At 40.0% G+C, this 21,833-nt stretch overlaps 1 protein-coding gene, 1 long non-coding RNA gene and 1 pseudogene across 3 annotated transcripts; 1 reads left to right on the top strand and 2 right to left on the bottom strand.

The window, feature by feature from the left end:
• Positions 1-9,663: 9,663 nt before the first annotated feature.
• Positions 9,664-11,462, bottom strand: LOC121968761 (cyclin-D6-1-like). Of its 2 annotated transcripts, none has more exons than XM_042518976.1 (6): positions 11,244-11,462; positions 11,076-11,162; positions 10,915-11,010; positions 10,637-10,838; positions 10,405-10,535; positions 9,664-10,296 (listed from the first exon to the last, which is right to left on the bottom strand). In XM_042518976.1, exons 1-6 carry the CDS (start codon positions 11,460-11,462, stop codon positions 10,057-10,059), a joined length of 975 nt encoding a protein of 324 aa, XP_042374910.1. In that variant the 3' UTR covers positions 9,664-10,056. The 2 variants fall into 2 exon arrangements, with proteins under 2 accessions (XP_042374910.1, XP_042374911.1); XM_042518977.1 differs by having other exon boundaries at positions 10,915-11,007.
• Positions 10,390-11,568, top strand: LOC121968787. The gene is made up of 3 exons (XR_006108329.1): positions 10,390-10,511; positions 10,618-11,376; positions 11,447-11,568. It is a non-coding gene; the product is annotated as an uncharacterized LOC121968787 (long non-coding RNA).
• A 4,691-nt stretch (positions 11,569-16,259) lies between these two features.
• On the bottom strand, positions 16,260-16,421 carry LOC121994810 (annotated as a pseudogene).
• Positions 16,422-21,833: the final 5,412 nt, after the last annotated feature.

Genomic DNA, 21,833 nt, shown 5'->3' with positions numbered 1-21,833 from the left:
GCTCGAAGACGAAGGCACGAAGTGGAGAAGATGATGGCACACGTGAGGATTATAAACCTCACGGTCGGTCGCTCTCAACCGTCCGATCCAAGGTTTCAAAAACCTAGAAGAAGATCTAACCGTAGAATTCGAAAAGGCGCTAGTCACGTCAGCAGATGATATCCACCTGTCTTGTCAAGCGTGCGACGGCAGAAAGAGGGACATGTGACATGCGATTTGTAAAATATCTAAAAAATGACGAATAATGATAAGAGAATTTTTCGAAATTTTTAAAAAAATTTCTGGAATTTTTCAGAGAGCGTATGGACGAGTTTATGGGGATAAAATTGGGCCCGGGAAAGCCTGTTTAGGTTACCACATTTAAGCGAGGAAAAGTTATTTTTCTTTTCCTTTCTTATTCTCTTTTTCTTTTATTTTTCTTTTCCTTTTTCCTCAGCTGAACGCCATTTTTGCCTGAGTCTTCTTCCCCGCGCCTTCTCCCCCTCGCGGCCGATCTGCCCTAACCGCAAGTGTAACACCCACGAAATAATAAGCTATACCTATGAGTATTTTTCTTTTAGAATAAAAAGGAAATGGAAATAGAACTAAAAAGAAATAAAAAGAAAGAGAGGTTAAGGTTTGAACCTTGAACCTCCCACAAATGATAAAGTTAAATTAGTATATAATAACCACTAGAATCATGAATGACACATGAATAGCAAGGAATAGAAATTATAGATAAAGATAAAGAGTATGATTAAATATGGAAACAAGAGAAAGACAAGTGACTTTCCTCCTCTTTCTCTTGGTTAAGAAAAGAAGCAAGCAAAAGACAAGTTGCCTTTCTTCCTTCTTTTTCTCTATTTTCATGGGAATTAAGAGGGTGAGAGAGTAGAGGAGTGAAGGGATGAATTGGGACATGTTTCATCTTCATTAAGAATAAATAAGAATGAGAAGAGAAAGGAGAGAATGTTTGGCTACTTCTTCCTCCTTCTTCTTTTTCTTTCTTCCTCCTCCACCGAGACCTAAACCTCTCCCTCTCTCATTTCCGAAAATCCAAGCTAAGGTTTTTCTTGCTAAGAAAACTAATTCACAAGAAGGAGTCCTCAAGATCTAGTCCTTACAAGCAAGAGAAGAAAAGAGAGAACTAGGAGGAGAAGTTTCTTCTTCCTCTTCACAAGGGTACCATCTTCCTTAGGAAAAACAAGCAAGAGGAAGTAAGTATCCCCTCACCTGTGGTACAAGTTGTTTATGTGTTTTCCATGAGGTTAGAATGCTTAAAAACTTAAGGTCACTTCTTGAAACTTTTGGCCAAGACTTGAATAAAAGATTTAGAGAAGTTTGAGACCTAACTAAGCATGCTCACTATGTTCTTATGATATGTACCCTAGTATAGGAGTTAGTTAATGTTTTTTTTATGCTTGTATGCTTACCTAAAACTTAGATCCATGCTCTTGAACTTTCGACCAAAGTATGAATAAAAGATTAGGAAGGCTTAAGACCTAAACTCAACATGTTTACTAAGTCCTTATGATATGTACCCTATGATAAGAGATTTGTTTGGTGTTCTTATGCTTGTATGTAGCTTAAAACCTAAATTCATGCTCATGAAGTGTTCGGCCATGATAGAAGTAATTGACTAGGAGAGGTTAAAAATTTACTTTACCATGATCATGACTTGCTTATTAATATGTTATGAAGAGTACTGTTGGGATCTTAGATGGCTAGAGGGGGGTGAATAGCCTCTTTGAAAAATACTAAACACAAATTTCTTCAAGAACTTTGTTAGCACAACGGAATTAGAAAACTAAAACAAAGAGAGAACACAGCACACTAACTCAGAGATTTACGAGGTTCGGAGATAACTTGCCCCTACTCCTCGGCATGTCCGTAAGGTGGACGATCCCTTGATCTTCCGGTAGATCACACCCCGGAAGCTATCCGGCTAAAGGATTCTCCTTCTCGGTGGAGTAACCTCTCCACAAAGTTTTTAACAGCAGTAAGAAATTAAGCACAAGACTTACAGTAGTGGCTCAAGTGAAATGATCAAAGGAAGCTCACAGCCACAATCAGCGAAGAATAAGCACACGCAGGAACACAAGAATACAGCCTCTCTTCAAGCACAAAGCACAGCACAGCTTGTTTCACACAATCAACCGAGAGCTCTATTCCTTGCTTCCTCGTCTCTCTTCTTATGCCTCTGCTCTTTCGCTGCAGAAACTCTGCGTCGAATCTCTGCTGTAAACACAAGCATCGCCAATCACTCTTCCTCCTCAGCTAGTTCTCTGAACTCACACCAATACCATCCTTGGTCTTGCTGGTGTCTTCTGAGCTCCAACCAACCCACAGGAGTCAAGCTGATCGTGAACAGAGATTGCAGTCTGTTAGCATCAGTATCCGTTGATGCTCAATCTTCCCTCATCGCAGTGATACACAGAAGAAAGTAAGCTCTGTCTTATTCCTTTGATGAGGCTTAATTTGAAATTAAGCACTGGAATGGAACCTGCAACCTAAAGTTGATTAATTCAAACGAATCAGAAACCAGCAGAACCTGACAGTGTGTGCAGACATTGTGGTGGATCGGTCAGCAGACCGATCCACACCTTTGAATTGATGTCTGATCGGTCGCACAGACCGATCAGGGTATGGCCTGATCGGTCGCACCTAAGATCGCCACCGATCGGTCCCAAGACCGATCAGATATCTTTGATCGGTCCTGCCGATCGAGTGCATATGGATCGGTCCGCACCGATCCCCGCCTTTCCTTCTCGCGACATCATCTCACGATCGGTCTACGATCAGATTACACTCGATGAGGCTATCGATCTCGTGTTTCGATCGGTCACCGCACCGATCAAGAAACCTAGTTTCATCAGATCGGTCTGTGCACCGATCAGGCAATCAAAATCTCACTGGATCGGTCTGTTGACCGATCCAACGCCTATGTGATACTAGGATTGGTCCTGAGAATGAGCTACCGAGCTCTCTCTGACTTCGTCCGGTCCAGAGAACGAGCTACCGAGCTCTCTTTGACCTAGTCCGGAGAACGAGCTACCGAGCCCTCTCCGACTTCGTCCGGTCCAGAGAACGAGCTACCGAGCCCTCTCTGACCTAATCCGGAGAACGAGCTACCGAGCCCTCTCCGTCTTCGTCCGGTCCAGAGAACGAGCTACCGAGCCCTCTCTGACCATTTCGTGCCAAGTCACCATACTTGAACTTTTCCCGTGCCAAGCTCCCTGCTTGGACTTTTCACCAGATCTCTGGTCAACCTTGACCCATCTGGATTTCCCTTGCCTGGCTTCACTCACCAGGACTTTCCCTCCCAACTGATCAACCTCGATCAGTAGTCATTCTGAGTTTAATTAATATCTGATACAAACTTAAATTAGTGTCAACATCAAAACAACAGCCAGGTCAGACTGTATCAACAAGTACTTAGTGTTTTCACACTTGTATGTTGATTGAAACCTAAATGCATGTCACCTTAGGGAATCAGGGTTTCGACCATGATAGAAATGAAGACCTAGGAGTGTTTAAAAATTTAAGCTATCATGCTCATGACTTTCCTTATGAAAAGGTAGGAAGATTTCTTAGGGTTTCATGCTTGTATGTTGTTTGACACCTTGATGTATTACACCTTAGGGCTTCGGCCATGATGAGAATTAAGACCTAGGGGAGCTTAAAATTTACTCTAACATGCTCATGACTCTTCTTATGATATGATATAAAGCTAACCTAGGGTTATCATGTTTGAATGTTGCTTGAAATCTAGATACATGTCTCCTTATGTTTCGGCCATGATGAAGTTTAGGGTCCAAAGAAGCTCAAAATTTAATCTAGCATGCTCATGAATTCCCTTATGATATGATATGAAGTTAGTTTGATATTCTTATGCTGGTATATTGTTTAGAATTTAGTTTTCATGCCCCTAAGTTTCGGCCATAACCAAGTTAAAAGACCTAGGGAGCTTAGAACATAAACCAAACATGCTTATTATGTTCTTAATGATTTATGATGTGAAATTGGTTTAGGGTTCACATGCTTTTATGTTGTGTATAACCTAGAACTAGGCATGGTAACTTTCGGCCATAACAAGACCAAGGACATAGGAAGCTTAGAACCTAAACCAAATATGCTCATTATGTTCTTAATGATTTATGATATGGAATTGGTTTAGGGTTCACATGATTTTATGTTGTTTAAAACCTAGGGCTAGGCTTGGAACTTTCGGCCACTACATGGAATTAGGGTTAGAGACCCAATTATGATTTTACTATGTGTTTCACATGCTACGATATGAATGAAGAAATGCTAGTTAAGGTTTTCCATGCATGATTATATTTCCTATGATGCACTATATGCTCACTTATGTATGCTTATGATCCATGCATGATAATGTCTCTTATGATGTGCTATATGCTCAAGTGTACATGCTTTATAATATGACAAGTAATATGCTCATTTATGTATGCTTATGATCCATGCATGATAATGTCTCTTATGATGTGCTATGTGCTCAAGTATGCATGCTTTATGATATGACAAGCAAAGGCCTAAGAGTTGCTTCTCTTTTTGTTGGGATTAAGAGCACTCTTTATGATATGACAAGTGAAGGCCTAAGAGTTGCTTCCCCTTTGGGGACTAAGAGCACTCTTCATGATATGACAAGATATGATATGCTATGTTATGACATGAACCATGTTATGCTATTTTACTTTGTATGACTTGTACCAAGGGTGGGCTCCATAAGCGCCCCTAGGCCGACGAACTATGAACGGGTCTAGTAAAAATGGATGAGCTCCTTAGTACGCCCCTAGGTCGACGGTCGTAGTACGGACCTAGTTCCCTAGTAGGTTCGGGGCTAGCTACCCTGTCATAGGGATTGCGCGCATTTATGTATGTATGTGGTACAAGCCGGGCCCTCATGATGATATTATGTTCAAGTACTATATGATATGTTTTAAGACATCTTGCACATGACATGACACATGTTTTAAAAGACATCTTGCACGATATTTCTTTATGATATGATATGCTCTTATGATTTATATGACATGATGCTCTTTTATTCATGATATGATACCTCATGATATTTCTTTATGATATGATATGCTCTTATGATTTATATGACATGATGCTCTTTTATTCATGATATGATACCTCATGATATTTCTTTATGATATGATATGCTCCCATGATTGATATGACATGATGCTCTTATGATTTATGATATGATATAACATGATGTTTTTTATGAGATGATAGGTTATGATGCTATGTTTACATGATATGATGTTCTTTATGAGATGATATGTTATGATGCTATGTTTACATGATATGAAGTTAGATGTTTATGTCTCCATTGTTATATGCTTATGTGATTATGATATGAAATACATTTTTGTGAGTAGGAAAGGATCTTACTAAACCTGTGTGCTTATAGCTTACTTTCCTTGTACCGCAGATAAAGACAAAGAATGGATGGACTAGGGGAGCCGCAGGAGAGGCAAGAGATGTGTGTGGTGGTGGCTCGGCTAAGACAAATAAAAGACCTGCTTATGTTTATTTATGTTAATGTTCGCATGATTTTGTGATACTTATTCATGTTTATGATAGAATATGACATCGTGACCTCGTTCATTAAAAAGAATATATAAAATAAATAAATAAATAAGTTCTTCCGCTGTGTTACTTTAGAAAATGAAATATTAATATGCATGTATGTTCCCCTTGTAAGTAAGTAACCCAGCCCTACTAGTAGGAGGGGTGGGCGTTACAGCAAGTAGGCGGTTTCCTTCTCCCTCGCCTACAAAGTCGTGGCCAAGGGAAGTCACCCCTCCTCACCGATTCTGCCCTAGGTGCTGGCGCCGAGCCAATCCTGTTCCCCTGCTTCCGTGCTCTAGCCTCTCTACTCGACCCCGTCTCCTTCTCTGAGCCGCTAGCACAGTCGACGCCACACAGAGTAGTGCCAACCTAGCGACGCCGTCCCTATTCCCTAGCCGTCGTTGCTAGGACGAAGCCGACACAACTCCCAGCTGCATCCGAGCACCGACCACTAGGTTCGAACTAGCGCTACTATCGCCTGTGCCCTAGCGTCGGCGACCGATTTCACCTGTGCCTTAGCCTCCAGCCGTGTGCCCTAGGTTTCTCTCCTCTGTTTCAGCTAGAATCCCCTCTGTCCTAGTTCCTTACTGCCGAGCCAACAAGGTGAGTTGGTTGTAACACTTGGTTGCACTCTTGATTTCCCTTCTGACCTGGTCCGTAGGTGTAGGGTTTAGTGGATCACTGATTGCATGCGAGGGTAACCTTGTGTTGTTGTTTGTTCTTGGGCCCGGCAGCCACTTTCCAGCAGCTACTTCTTCCGGCAGAAATACCATCCAGTAGCTAATCTTGGTCCAGCAGCAGTAAGGTAAGGGTTTTGGTGTATGGATTGAGTTGGCACACTCTTGATACATGTTGTTTTAGGTATGAATTGTTACATACATCATTGGTTATGGAGTGATTTAGGTACGTTTTGATACATGGTAAATTATAGTTATGTTTCAAATTTGATATTAGTTAGGTATGATCATTTTTGTTGTAGATGAATTATACTCGATGGTTAGGTTGATTAGGGTTTTACCCTAATTTAGCCTTAAGGATTTTATTTAGCCATTCCTATGAATGTTAACTAAATAAAAGTATATATATTGATGACACGGGACTTTGACGCGAGACGAGCCTCTCGACGTCGAGTTTGGACCGGATACGATCCTTTCTATTGGAGGCGGGTACTTTTGACTTTATGTCATTTGATATGCATAGTAATGTTTTTAACAAATAGCAATGATTGTGTTTCTCATTTGCTTCGGTTGATCACTTCCCGATCTATTACATGCTTGTTTGTTTATTTGTTATGCACATCATGTTAGTTCTTATCTGATTATACATGTTTATAGGGGTAGTGACACAACTATGTTATATATTATGTTCAGGACCTAGGATTTTTGATACCTTATCTGATCTGTGTACCTTTAATTTGGTTCATTTTCCTATGGTACACATTTTATATATGTATGGATATTGCTATGCTGTTCAGGATTTTTGCCATGCTTAGTGTCATGCATCATTCGCATGATTGCATGCTGTGCGATAGTCTGCTCCATTATTGTTGAGCACATCGTCAGTTTCATCTCTGTCGGTGCTCCATTGGTCCGCTCATGGGTAGTGTGACGCAGCGTGGTAGCACGTCAGTTTGGCTATGTCTATGCTCCGTTGGTCCGCTCATGGGTAGTGTGACGCAGCGTGGTAGCATGTCAGGGATCCCTCCTTGTCATGGTGTACCAGGAGATGAAAGCATTGCGCTCCCCCATTTATGATTTGCGGTAGGAGGATAGGTGTACTCCGACAGCATCCCGTCCACTCGGTCACTCATCAGGAGCCGTGATGACAGAGTGCACGGTTGTCACAACCCTACCCACTCGGTCTCACCATTGTGTGTGAGATGACTGACTGGCGTCAGGGGTGACCATGACATTTGCATCATATGCATGATACATTTATTGCTTGTGTATGCTGCATTTACTTGCTGCATTTATATGGATGCATATGATTGACATGCATACAGGATTTATGACACTCTCGGTCTGACGACCCTGTTGTACTTATACCTTGGTCCTGGTTAGTACAGTTTTCTCTTGCTTTATTCAGTTGCATTTATCCTTCTTGTATCAGGAGACTGTACGCATGATTAGTGCTGGTTGTTATTTTCTTTTTTATGCATATCAGTTGATACCCGCTGAGTGTTGGACTCATACCCTCCTCCGTTGCTATTTTCAGGTTGATGCTATCTGGAGAGTTCCAGTCGCTAGTCCCCTGAAGACTCAGAGTTATTTGATCTTTTTGTTATGTCTCTTATTGCACTATCTGGACTTGTATTAGTTTACCTTATGGATACTGTCGATAAGCTTATTTGGATTTGTTTTACTACACGCCTGCCTAGACGGCAGAAGAGGTAAGTTGATTTTATTGTCGGATTTGAGCTTTATGAGTGTAGTGGAGTAAGACATCAGTTTTGTGCTTTATGAGTGTAGTTGAGTAGGGTTGTTTTTGAGTCTTCTTATCATTGCTTCTTAGTTGTTCACTATTAAACTGCGTGGATGTTGGATGTGTGATTGTTGCTTAGTTATTGTTTCGACCGTGTTGGCTGATGTATGTGTGGCCCTGGGGGTGATGTAGAAAGTTTCAGATTGTCCGCTGTACAGAGGAGATGCTGCCGAAATTTCGGACAAGGACTCCTCCGGGGCGTGACACGATTGCCGGACAATATTGAATGAACTTAATTAAAAGGGATGCCCGTGTGCTTAGACATAATTGTCAAAGATTTGCACGAGCTTAGAGAACTATGGATGACGTCGACGACGGCGGCGCTCGCTCGAAGAAGCGCATTTGGAGAATTCTCAAAGTATGACCACTCGTCGCCCCGCTCTACATAGAGAATGGGTTACCGAACTGATTGTCCGTTTGATATGGTTAGACAACGACCGAATAGTGTTGGTTGATGCACCGATCAGATACTAGGGACCGAACACTCTGATTGGATGTAAAAATCACCAAGGAAACCAGTTGTCCAGTCAGTCGGACCTGTAGCCTCTTTCGACTATACTTGAGGGGGAAACTTGTGATGCGATGATAAGGGAGATCCCATTTGTCACGGGTTAGTTGACATGGTGTCGGTCAAAGTCAAGGCGGTTAACGCCGGGGCTTATGGAAAGAGCCTCGGCCAAAGATCATCCGGCCAGTCAGACGAATAGACATCATGGGTCGGTCAGACGAATGAACAAACCCGTAATCGGTTGTTTTAGTCGGCAGATTGGCAGGAAAACGAGCCGCTCGGATTGCCCATCCGACGCAAGGAATGATATTACACAGGAGGGGACGAGAAAACAAGAGAGAATACTCTGTCTATCATTAAATATGAAGAAGCCAAGACAAAGAAGAACACTCCATCTATCATTAATGCACGAAAGGCAAGACAAAGAAGCCTTCTTCTGACAATTAATATCATTATATAAGGACATATGAACGATCAGAAAGAAAGATATAAAAGGATACGCTAGGTATAAGGAAAGACAAAATTTATCTATTTTCTGGATTAAACATTCTTTCTTCCTGATTCTAACTTGAACGTTGGAGGACCAATGCCAAGGACCTTTTCTTAGCTTGATTTTGTTTTATAAAATTGAGATCTTCATCCTGTCGATAATCACTTCATCCCTAACTTTCTAACTTCCCTCATTCGGATAAGGTCATTAAAATTGAACGATATTTATACAGATTGAGAATTTTTTTTGTACCAGAAAGTATTTCATACTGAATCATCAATTTGAATTGAATTTATTGAATACGTGCCCGCTAGAAAATTTAAATGGGATGGATTAAAATTTTATCAATTTATTTAAAAATAAATTCAACTGAACCGATTTTTATGAGCTCGTGACCCACACTGATCGGGCCACATTAGACTTGGATGGACTTGTGAGTTGAAAAAAATATTTCTTTAAAACTTAATTCAAATAAAAATTTAACGGACTGGTAAATTTGCCGTAACTCAAACTTAACCATTTTATTTTTTTTAACATACTGTTTGAATGGCTATAAGTTGCATTTTATCCGATAGAATACCTAATTAAAAATTAAAAATCATCTTTTAATTTCACCTTAAAAATAAAAAGCAACTGACAGTCAAACTCCAGTGTACTCGCTTACACCTACGTCGCCACGTCGACTCTCATTCAGCCACTCTTATTCATCGACAGGTTCACTCCGTTATCCATGAAAATACACACACATCACGCGTCCACCAACGGACCGGTCTGTCCGGACGGAAAGCCGGTCCGCCACGTCTCGTAACTTCCCAACTGCTCCGCTCTGCCTCTCTCCCCCCCTCGTTGACCCAGCACTTTACCAGCCCTTGTAAATATTTAATGAAAGGCATTTATTGTTTGTCTGCTATTTTTCTAATAATATATTTTAATTTAGATTTTAGATAAACCACATTAAGTTAACCACCATTTCTTCTTCACAAAAGAGGGGTCCTCAAAATATCGAATCTTTGTCGTTGTTTGTTGCCGGGGTCGCAGGCGGAGCGTGGCCGGAGGAGACCCGACGCTTTTTCACCTCACGGTCGATGGCAGAGGAGGAGGATCCGACGACGGGCTCGCTTTCGGTGCTGGAGCAGTGCCGGGCGAGGACGGTCACCGGGGTGTTCGAGGTCGGGGAGTCGCAAACGTCCGCCGCGAGGTTGCCCATTGTATTGCTGCATTCCCACAGCTTCTCCTATTTTGTATCAGAAGAGGGAAAACAATTTGAAGCTTTTAAGAAGAAATTGATGCCGAAAAGAGTGGATCGGTGGAATGGGGAAAGGATCTAGCAGCCGGCTATTACTTTATTTACAAATTCGCAGGAGAAGATGGCGGCGCGGAAAGCGGGGAACTGGACGGGGAAGATCTCGTAGGCCGCGGAGAGGAGGGCGGCGGCCGCCACCACCGAAGGTTTGAACGTTAGCATCTTCATCTCTGTTGCATTATTTTTATTTTTATTTTTTTGCATTTAATTCGGTAAATGAAATATCGCTAAAGTCGCCATTTGGGCGTTTAGGGTTGGATAAATTCATTACCGCTTTGGGTTTTGAGGATGATCTGCGTCGCGTGGGATTTGAGGGCTCGAATCAAAGGTTCTTGAGTAGGCGTGAAGAAGGAAACAAAGAATCGAAAGAAGGAGAACGGAGTGATCGGTCGCATTCTCCAATCCAAGGTCCCGAGTACTAGCAGCTCCATACGCCGAACTGTTTGGCCATCGAAGATGATTCCTTTCGCCCCCTGTGATATCGAACTGTGAGATGGATTGATTCAACAACGAAATCTTGTCAGGGGAAAAGAGACGGATTTACAGTACTTGGATATCTGCGAGCATCAATCTGCTCTTCTTCATCTTCGAGGCGAGGGAGAGACACGAGATGGAGAATAGACGGACGATCCATGGCTTCTCCTGCTGCAACCGAAGTGATTAACAACCTACATTGTGATCAAACCCCCCACATTGCAACTCATTCCTACCGAGATTTCGCGCTTGCAAAGGAATCGATCGATGTAGTTGATCGCAAGGTAAGCGACAGAAGGGTCGAGATTGCAGTCGAACTGTGCCTGCCCACCGAAACACACATCGCCCAAATGAAAAACCAAACGAACCCAACAAAAAAAATATCATCTTTTTCTTCACTTTACCTGCAGGACCAGAGCGACGGCATCCCTCCGGGCGGCAATGTCGATAGTGCCGACGGAGGTGATCATGTGGTCGGATTCCGCGGCGAAGAGCTCGGCAAAGGAGCCGGAGTGCTGCTGCTCGTCATTGCAGCCGGTGAGTGTGTTCTCCAGATCGTACTCCATTCTCTTCCCCAGCAACAGATTGGTAAAGGTGTGGTTTTTAGGAGTAGAAGCATCCATACGGAGACCGGTAAAGGACAATGAAGAAGAAAGGAGTGGAATGGGGGTGGTTTATAGCTAGGCGAACAGACTGTAAAGAGAGGGATGCCAATTAAACAGGGGAGGAGGAGAGAGACGATCGATCCTACGTCGCTCTCCTCCCGCTACATCTTTCTTTAGCAGATAGATGACTGCTTCCTTCCTTCCTTTTGCTTGTTAACAGTGCCATCTAATGGTTAATATAATGGTGGTTAAATCGAGGAAGTGAAGTGATGTGAGGAGGAAGGAAACTTGAAAGGGAAGGGAGGAGGCAATGAGAGGTGTCGGGAAAAGTGAGCAGGTGTCGCTGTAGTATGGGCCGGGACGGGGACGGGGACGGGGACGGGGACGGGGACGGATAGCAGCGGCGGCAGCAGCAGCGGATACTCTGGTAAAAATAGCAGTCACAGTTAAGCAAACACTGGAACACAACCCAAGTCCAATAAGGAGCAGCACCACTGTTTGCATCAATTGCATCGACTGAATGATGATGCCTGGCCTGGCCTGGCCTGCTGCCGCTTCTTCCATTGTCAAATGTCATGCACATCATCGTCTCTCACGAGGATTTTGTGTGACTAAGCTTCCTTTCTTCTTTCAAGTAATCTCCCCAGTCAAATCTTATACTTCTCACTGGATGATTTCGATTTGGCGTTTCTGTAAATTTTAGCTGTTTTTTTTTCTAATTTATTCTTGGTCAAATGACTAGGATTGCATTAATCTAGGATTTGGCGTTATCTCAATAAATGATGGCAAAAAGTGAGTGCTCGCATCCTTCGTCAATTTGTCTCTAGATGAACACGAAGATATTATCTCAATAAATGATCATGAATAAAAGAGACAATGATATTTGTAATTGACTCTCTCTGTATGTCACCTGGATAATGAAATTGGTTGACATAGTTATTATTTGCATAAGTAGTTGTTCTAATATCCCATCATCCATGAAGGTCATATATATATATATATATATATATATATATATATATATATATATATATATATATCACATAAATTATTCTTTCTTGCAACTAGAGCTCCTAATCATAGGTTAGATGAATGAATATGTAGTTTAGTAGATAGATAAGAGAACTTTACTTCAAGAACAGATTTGGATTTCACTCTAAATCAACACCTAAAATGCTTGTGGAGTTGGTCAGCCTCAACCTTGCAATTTTGCCAATCAAAGTTGGGTCCATGCCAAATCAGGGGATTGTGGCTCGAATTAGGTCAAGTCAGATACGGTTTGCCGAGTCTAGCTTGACAATTTTGCTATAAAATATCACATATTAAATATTAAGAAAAGTTTAATAGTATTTAATAACAAATATAATTTTGATAATATTCATTCTATTCTTGTAGACTTTTCAACATAACTGATTTGAATCAGGCAGGACTCCTCCATCGACACCTCTAATGAAAGTGGAATAGCAATTATGGTACCGACAAAAAGAAGAAGAAGTTTGAGAGGGCTCATACCATAGGTCTGTCTTCTTTCATCTTTTAAGTTATATAACTTATTCTCATTGGCACATGTTTTGCCAGAATACCCTAATGTTGTGCCCATGCATTCCTCGTTTCATCTCTGGGCCTGTACTGCCACATCCGGCAATGGTCAGCTCTCCTTGCCATACCCTTTATTCCATTACGACAGTTGATTTGGCCAGGTAGGCATGCATTCTGTTTTTATTCTGATGTAGTAACTCAGACCTTGTAGCTTAATCTATAAGGTTGTTTTTCCAATAATTTATAGTACGCAAATTATGTTGACTTGCCATTTAAAAAGGTATCGAATCCGGTCAAGATCGTCTTACGGCTTACTAAGTTCTTTGAGTCTAATACAGTTTAGCCGAAAAGCAATTCAGAATCCAATTTACTTGGGTGAAGATGGTTCTAATTCAGCCTGAGGTGGTTTAGGTGATCTCGAGATGAACTCGTACTTAATGGAGATGGATTGAGGTAGATTTATACATGGTCATGATGTGAAAGTGGAGGGAACGTGCATGAATGAATGGCGTTTGTCTTTTTCTTTTTGGTTTTCTAATGATTTGAGGGAGCCAGTAACTTGACGTTCAAGGTCTGATCAAGCGTGTGAATTGGAGATGAACAATAGCATAGTTGTTAGGAAATCTATCCTCATCCCTTGGAAGGCTCAACTTTGTTTGAGATAATTAGGTGGAGGGCTTATCAAAGAATGGCATGACATGATTAGTGTTTTGAGGAAGGGGAAACATTAAGACCCCAGTGAAGCTTCGGAGCAACATGATTTCTGTTCCTGTCTTCTTTTGTACGCGGTCCCTTACCTTCCTTAAGCTTTGATGATCGATCCCATTTCTTTCCTTTTTCTTTCCGCGATACGCCCAGCGAATCCCAAGGCAAACATAAAGATCAAATGAATTATACTAAACTATGGGAAAGAGGCAAAATGAGATGGTTTCAACAGGTTAATTCACGAGGGGTGGTGGTGTATGCATTGAAGGAAGAGAAAGACAAAAGTAGGGATTCGGTTGGTCAAGCATAAAAGAAAAGGCCCAAGGTTCCATTCCATCTCCACTGGCTCAGTCATCACATCAGTGGACCAGGCAGCAATAATCTGAACTTTACGTTTTGCCTCTCTCTGTCTGTTGCTCTGAGCTCCCTTCTACTCTAACTTGTACTGTGCTCAATACGTGCTGTGTTTAGTTGGCTGCAGACAGAAAAGAGAGGAAGAGGTCTGGATCATTTGACTTATCGCTTGGACTGGTCAAACTCGGGTGAGATCTGGTGGACAACTTGGTGTGGTCAAACTTTCAAAGAGAGACTGGTTTGATCGCTCATGCATTTACGGTAGGCACAAAAGCCATCCAGATGGAGCCATGCAAATGTGGTAGAGTTTGCATGAGTGCAATCTCCCACGCGTTCCCCCCCTGCAGATGACAGAATTATTAGACTACGAGCTGCTTGGCCGGTCTATCTGTCAATATCATCTATGCATGGCATGGCCTGTTTACCTGGTTCATGATGTCGAAACAAACCCGGTTGGTCCCACGTACAAGTGGAACTCTCAATCAGTAATTCTCGGGCTAACTCTCCAACGGTTGTTGGGCCAAAGCCCATTAACTGTGGGCACAGGCTTAGTGACGACTCTTTTGTCATTATTTTTTTTATTATTTTGTAATTGACCCCGTTTATTTAATTTACATTGACTAATTCTAAGATGATTAATCTGATCTTATAAAAATTTTTTAATAGCCATCAGAGTAAATTGGAAAGCGCTTCTGAGGTACAGTCACCATCTGAGGAATCTTCTATTACCCATATGTGCACTTCTTTTGTAACTTACACCATTAATGAGACGGTTAAAGGAATATACTGTCATAATATGTTAACTGATGGAAGGTGTAAAGTCACCTTTGAAGAAGGTTCCATTGAATGCTCATATTACAATAGAGGAATATTCTCTGACAGATGATTATTACTCTAACGGGTTATTGTGATTTTCTGACCATGTTGTCTGTTGAGTGTATCTCAACTGAATCTTTAAACCGGCTGACTGTATAACCATCCTTCTCTTAAGCTGCTCGATTATGCACTAGGTGATGCTGAAGATCTGCTCTTGAAGTAATATGAAGCAAAGTCCCCTAGGTCCGGTCGGTTCTATGATCGACCAACCATATACCGGGATATTTGTCTCTAAGAAATGGGGAGTTGAGTCCTAAGAGATTTGATCGGTACTTTAAGTTGATTGTCCACATGATCAAAGACTTGCCTTTGAAGTGAGAACCTGAGATTTGGAAGTCCGACCGAGTTTATAAGGAAAATTACTTTACACTTTTATCTTCTGTACGTATAAGCGACGGACATGTTAAGCTGTATAAATCTAACTAGAGTTATTACCGATTGACTATATGAGGGAGGACTGACATGTGAGAAACCCCATAGGGTCGACCGACAGTTGGGTCGATCGATCATATGCTGAAAAATTTATACTGAGAGTGGGAAGCTGGATCCCCTTACTCCAGACGAACGTATGACCGACAAACTTTGTGGTAGGTTAGACATCTCTTAAAATCAGTCGGCTATCGAATGATCGGAAATATAATAGATGTCTTAATACAGGAATGGAGCACTAAGTTCCTTAGGTCCAATTGGCTCCTAGGTCGATCGTCCTCATACTGAAGGCCTAAATCCTTTAGGTCTGACCGACTACTAGGCCGGTTGTCGTCGTACCGAAGGCCTAGGTCCCCCAGGTCCGATCAGCTATTGGCCGGTCGTCTATGTAGTGAAGGTCTTAGCACTTGGCAAAGAACAAAATCCTCTTGTGAGTGACACACTAGCTACGCCCCCCTTGACTTTGACTACCACGTCACCTTGACTTTGATTATCACATAACCTTGACTTTGACTGCTACATCATATCTGAGTCTACCCGTAATATCCCGTATCATTATTGAACCAAAATTTATTACTAAAATCAAATAAATTGAACCAACTAATTGATTTTTAATATACAGTTGTGATGATGCAATATCAATTGATTGTTATGTGGATGGTTGATTTTTAAATTTATAGTAGCGATCGTGCATATGCGTTGCATGAGCTAGGTCTCTTATACTAGGTGGGGCAATGTAGGGAAAAGATATGAGGGAAGAAGAATTGACATATAGAAAATAATTTTAATTTTTGAGTATTGCCCCTACTTTTTTTTTTAGTGGAGGCAAGATTCTAATATTTTTATAATTTTATATACCTCTAGGGGTACTTATAAAAAATTGAGGTGGGATAACATCCCACCAAAACTATACGTGGCTCCGCTCCTAGTTGCGTGTGTAATATAATACATGAACATGTGCGGTTAACAGACTCTCCTTCATAAAAAAATTAATTTAATTCTTTATATCAGATATTAAACTGATAAGAACAAATATTACACTTAATATTAGCCAAAAGACTGCCTATAAATTAGGTAAGGGTGCGCCAAATCCATGCAATAGTGGCGCAGTAGGAAATAAAATAATAATAATTTCTAATAATTATACCACACATACCATACACATACAAGGATACAACATGTCAAATATGATCGCATAATTAAAATTTTACGGGAAGTAAATTTACGCTAGGTATACCTTATAGATGACCTGTAATGAGAAGAGTATCAACCATAGCGACATTGTCAAATTTTGCCTTTATTCGTATCCACACCAAGTTCCTCAAGACAACTCCTTAAGTACAAGCCTTTTCTTTGGAAGTTACTAGCCACAAGCGAAGAAGAGGGATTAAGAGGAAGAAGAAGAGAAGCATACAAGGGAGAATTTTTCTCCCTTTTGGTGGTCACGACAACAAGAGGGAGAGCCCTCTTGTTGGCAGCGAGAGAGAGAGGAGAAGGAGAGGAGGATTGAGTTTCCAAAAGTCAATCAATCAAATAATGAAACTTCTATCTAATTCTCTCTCAATTACATTTATATATAATTCTCTTTAATAAGTTGTATTAGAAAACCCAAATTCAACTCATTATCTCTTAACCAAAAATTAACTCATTAACCCTTTGGTTTGGTTCACAACTAAACTAAGTTGGTTCATGACTAATTCATGATTAAACTAAATATGGTTCAACTCTAACATAAGAGGTGTAGTCCATCCGTGCTTTCATTATGACAAATATTTTCATATTTGTCTTATGTATGATACAACCAAACATTTATCTTTTAATCTAAGAATATTTATTCTTTAACTTGTTTTACATCTTTAAAGATTCATTAGTGTGTGTGGCTTAATATATTCCCGGTTTATCTTGGTCGTCCATAATTAACTACTTAATTATAGAATGATCATGAGTGACACCTAATAGTACATCATGATCCCCAATTAGCCGAAAAATTATAGTTGATCTTAGAACTAATTCTAAACCCTACAACAACTATAGTGAGTCGTACCTTGTTCCTTTTACTCGTCTTATATCCACTTAGTTTAGGATATGGTTTATGTGTCTGCCCCACTAGACTGACTATGTCACACCTAGTTCAAGTAATACTTCCTCATTTTACGGATTCAAATTACTTGTACATGTGTCTAAGAGTCTCACACTCTTAACATGTGATGCTTTGGCCAAAGACTTTGAGTAATAATCCTAACGAGTGGGCATAGGGTATACGTCCCCTCACAAGGAGTGGTGAATCCTCTATGGTCTATCTAAACATCTTCGGGTATTTTAACTTATACCCAATCTTCCCGGGTCCCTAACTTAATGAGGTGCTTGCTTAAGATGTCAAAGTATAAGTCTCCATGACCAAAATGACTTGTATAGCTCAGGTCAAAGGAAACTTACACTCGAGCTACAATAAGAGCTTCATAGATATATCTCTCTCTATATATAGATAATCATATGATGTCTTACAGCGAGTCACTCTAATGAACTAGTTACCATAATTAGTATCCACGTTTAACTCTCGACATCCCAATGTCTCTAGCCAGTGAGAAAACAACTGCTTGGCAAAATAAGGATTATAACCCATGCTAATCTTACAGAATTAATGATGTTCGAATGCATCAATTCGACGTCTAGGGAAATTTCAATACGTTCATAATTACACATATAAAGATAATCACTAGTTGTGATCCAATTACAATTTCTCTCATGCTATGAATTGTATTGTGGATATTCAGTAAATGAGTTTAAGATAATCAAATATATAATATGTACTCAAATAGTGAATCTATATTTAGTAAAAATCGTAAGGCGATTACCTTAGGACATCCCTTAAAATCTAACACGTCCACTTAACCTAATGCCAATCGTTACAGTGTCCTAAACCATAATCATGGACATGACTCTTAAACTTGCTTTGTGGTAGATTCTTTGTCAAAGGATTCACTAGGTTTCTTTTAGTGGAAATTTTCTTGAGCTGTATTTCTTTCATACTAATGATCTACCTGATCAGATGATAGCGGTGAAGAACATGTTTTGATCGCTGATAAGACTTAGATTCCTTTTCTTGTGCAATGGCTCCAGTGTTGTTACAGTAAACAGGTAATGCTTCAACAATGGATGGAACCACTCCGAGTTCAGTAACGAACTTCTTGATCAAAACTACTTTTTTTGTTGCTTCTGAAGCTGCAATGTATTCCACCTCACAGGTAGAATTTGCAATAGTATCTTGCTTGGAACTTTTCCAACTAATTGTGCCTCCATTTAATATGAATATGAATCCAGATTGGGACTTAGAGTCATCCTTGTCCATTTGAAAACTTGCATCTGTATATCCTCATATGATCATATCACCATCTACATATACCAAGAACATATCCTTAGTTCTTCTCAAATACTTAAGGATCATCTTGATAGTCATTCAATGATCCATTCCTAGATCAGATTGGTATATACTCGTAACAGTCAGAGCATACGAGACATCAGACCTTGTGCACAATATAGCATACATGATAGATCTTATTACGGACGTATAAGATATCTTATTTGTGCAAATCCTCTCGTCTTTTGTGCGTGGGCACATAGACTTCGAAAGGTGAATTCCATGCCTCATAGGTATGAAACCTTTTTTAGATTTAGACATGCTAAACCGTTTTAACACTTTGTCTATATATGTCGATTGTGAAAGACCAAGCAACCTTTTCGATCTATCTCTATAGATTTTCATCTCGAGGATGTAAGTTGCTTCTCTCATGTCTTTCATGGAGAATGTTTTGGACAACCAAACTTTAACTAACTGTAAAATTGACACATCATTTCCTATAAGCAATATGTTATCAACATATAATATTAGGAATACGACTACACTCCCACTAACTTTTTGATACACACAAGATTCATCTGGATTTTGTGAGAAATCAAATTCTTTGATCACCTCATCAAAACGGATATTCCAACTCCTGGATGGGTTCTTTAGTCCATAAATGGACCGTTGAAACTTGCATACTTTATTCTTGTTAACAGATGTGAAACCTTCAGATTGTGTCATATACATGTCCTCGAGCAGATTTTCGCTAAGGAAAATTGTTTTCACATCCATTTGCTATATCTCTTAATCATGATGAGCTAATATGATCAGGAGTATCCGAATGGATTTAAGCATGACTATAGGTGAGAAAGTTTTGTCATAGTCAATGTCTTACCTTTGACGATAAGCCTTTCTCTATCAACCTTGCCTTGTAGGCAATTACATTATCATCCATGTCGGTTTTCTTCTTGAAAATCCACTTGCATCCTAGAGGCATAATGCCTTCAGGTGGGTCCACCAAATTTCAAACTTGGTTTTCATACATGGAATCCATTTTCGACTTCATGGCTGTAAGCCACTTGTCCTTTTCTGAATTATTCAAAGTCTCTTTATAATTAGAAGGTTCCTCATCCTCAATGAATAACACGCCATTCGATTCTCTTACAAAAGCTCCATATCCTTCAGGAATATTGCATGTCCTACCTGATCTACGAGGAGATTATGTCATAATTGGTTGTGGTTCTTGACTAGGCATCTCGTTAGTGTTTATTGGAGTCTCTTGAACTTTATCAAGTTCAACCATACTCTCACTTGCTTCTTGTAAGATAAATTCTTTCTCTAGGAAGGTAGCATGCTTTAAAACAAACACCTTTTGTTCTAAGGGGTGATAGAATTGGTAACCCTTAGTTTCCTTAGGGTATCCAATAAATAAACACTTATAAGACTTAGTGTCCAACTTGTCTGATATAGTCCTCTTCACATAAGCAGGACATCCTCATATCTTCAAATAAGATATGAGGGTTTTCTTACTAGTTCATACCTCATATAGAGTAGTTGAGATTGCCTTCGTCGGGACTCTGTCTAGTAAGTAAACAACTGTCATAAGTGCATAACCCCAAAAGGTTTTGGAAAGATTTGCACGATCCATCATTGACCTAACCATATCCAACAAGGTTCGATTACGCCTTTCCAATATACCATTATGTTGTGGTGTATATTACGGAGTCCATTAAGATAATACACCATTGTCCCTTAGATAATCTTGAAACTCTTGACTTAAATATTCACCACCTTGATCGGATCGAAGTATCCTGATATTTTACCAAGTTGTTTCTCTACTTCATTTCTGAATTCTCTAAACTTTTCAAAGACTTTAGACTTGTGTTTAATTAAATACACATACCCATAACGAGAGTGATCATCAATGAAAGTAATGAAGTACCTATAATTTCCTAGTACATGAGTTGACATTCGTCCACATACATTGGTTTGTACGAGCCCAAATAGCTCATCAACTTGTTTATCTTTTCCAAAAAAGGTATCTTTGTCATCTTACCTTTTAAATATGAATCACATGTATCAAATGTATCTAATTCAAATGATTCGAGCACTGCAATCATTTGTAATTTGGACATGCATTTCTTGCTTATATGGCCAAGGTGACAATGCCACGAATAAGATGTTAATTGATTATCGAATTGGCCACATTTATTGCTCGTATCGATATTGAATGCGTCACTAGATGTATCTAACGCGTAGATATCATTGCATAAAGTTTCAGTGCCATAAAAAACAACATTCAATGTTATATAACAATAATTGTTACTAAAAGTCAAATGGAAACCTTTTCTATTTAAGCAAGAAATAGAAATACTGTTCTTTATTAATGCGGGAATAAAATAACAATTATCTAGTTCTAAGACAAGTCCAGTAAGAAGCTATAACAAGTATGTTCCGATGGTGACTGTAGCAACCTTTGCTCCATTCCCAACTCACAGACTTGTTTCTCCCTTGACGAGTCTTCTGCTATTCCTTAGCCCCTCTATGTCATTACATATATGTGAGTCACACCCAGTATCTAATATCTAAGTGTTTGAAGAAATAACATGACAATCAATAATGAAAATACCTAAAGAGGATGGGGCATCGGATGCCTTATTCTTCTTCACAGACTCAAGATAGATCTTACAGTTTCTTCACTAGTGTCCCATCTTGCCACAATGATGGCATGTGCCTTTTTGTGCCAGTTCTACTGTCTTGACCTTTTTGCTCTTCCCCTTAGCCTGATGTTTTGGGTTCCTTTTAGAATCTTTCTTGGAGAAGTCTACTAATATCATAATTTTCTGTTTACCTTTAATAGAAAGCTCTACAGTCTCGAGCATATTAATCATTTAGGGAATGATCGATTCCAAATTGTTCATCCGATAGTTCATCATAAATTATGATGACTTTTATGTAAACTATGTAGAATTAAGTCAATACTTAACTTATGATCCATTGTAAAATTGAGTGATGCTAAACGCTCTATGTAGTCGTTCATCTTTAGTACATATTATACTGTGGATAAACCCTCCTACATCTTTGAGCAAAAGAGAAGCTTAGAGGCCTTGAACCTTTTGGATCTAACTTGCTCATCAAATAGT

Source organism: Zingiber officinale, chromosome 1B (genome assembly GCF_018446385.1).
Source record: "Zingiber officinale cultivar Zhangliang chromosome 1B, Zo_v1.1, whole genome shotgun sequence".
NCBI classification, from domain to species: domain Eukaryota; kingdom Viridiplantae; phylum Streptophyta; class Magnoliopsida; order Zingiberales; family Zingiberaceae; genus Zingiber; species Zingiber officinale.
This window is presented reverse-complemented; position numbering and strand designations above follow the sequence as displayed.

Coding starts and splice junctions, on each gene's coding strand:
- LOC121968761 (XM_042518976.1), bottom strand. CDS start 11,462: ATGGATGCTTCTACTCCTAAAAACCACACCTTTACCAATCTGTTGCTG. Junction 11,163..11,243: donor CCGTCGCTCTGGTCCTGCAG/GTAAAGTGAAGA, acceptor TTCGGTGGGCAG/GCACAGTTCGACTGCAATCT. Junction 11,011..11,075: donor TTTGCAAGCGCGAAATCTCG/GTAGGAATGAGT, acceptor CTTCGGTTGCAG/CAGGAGAAGCCATGGATCGT.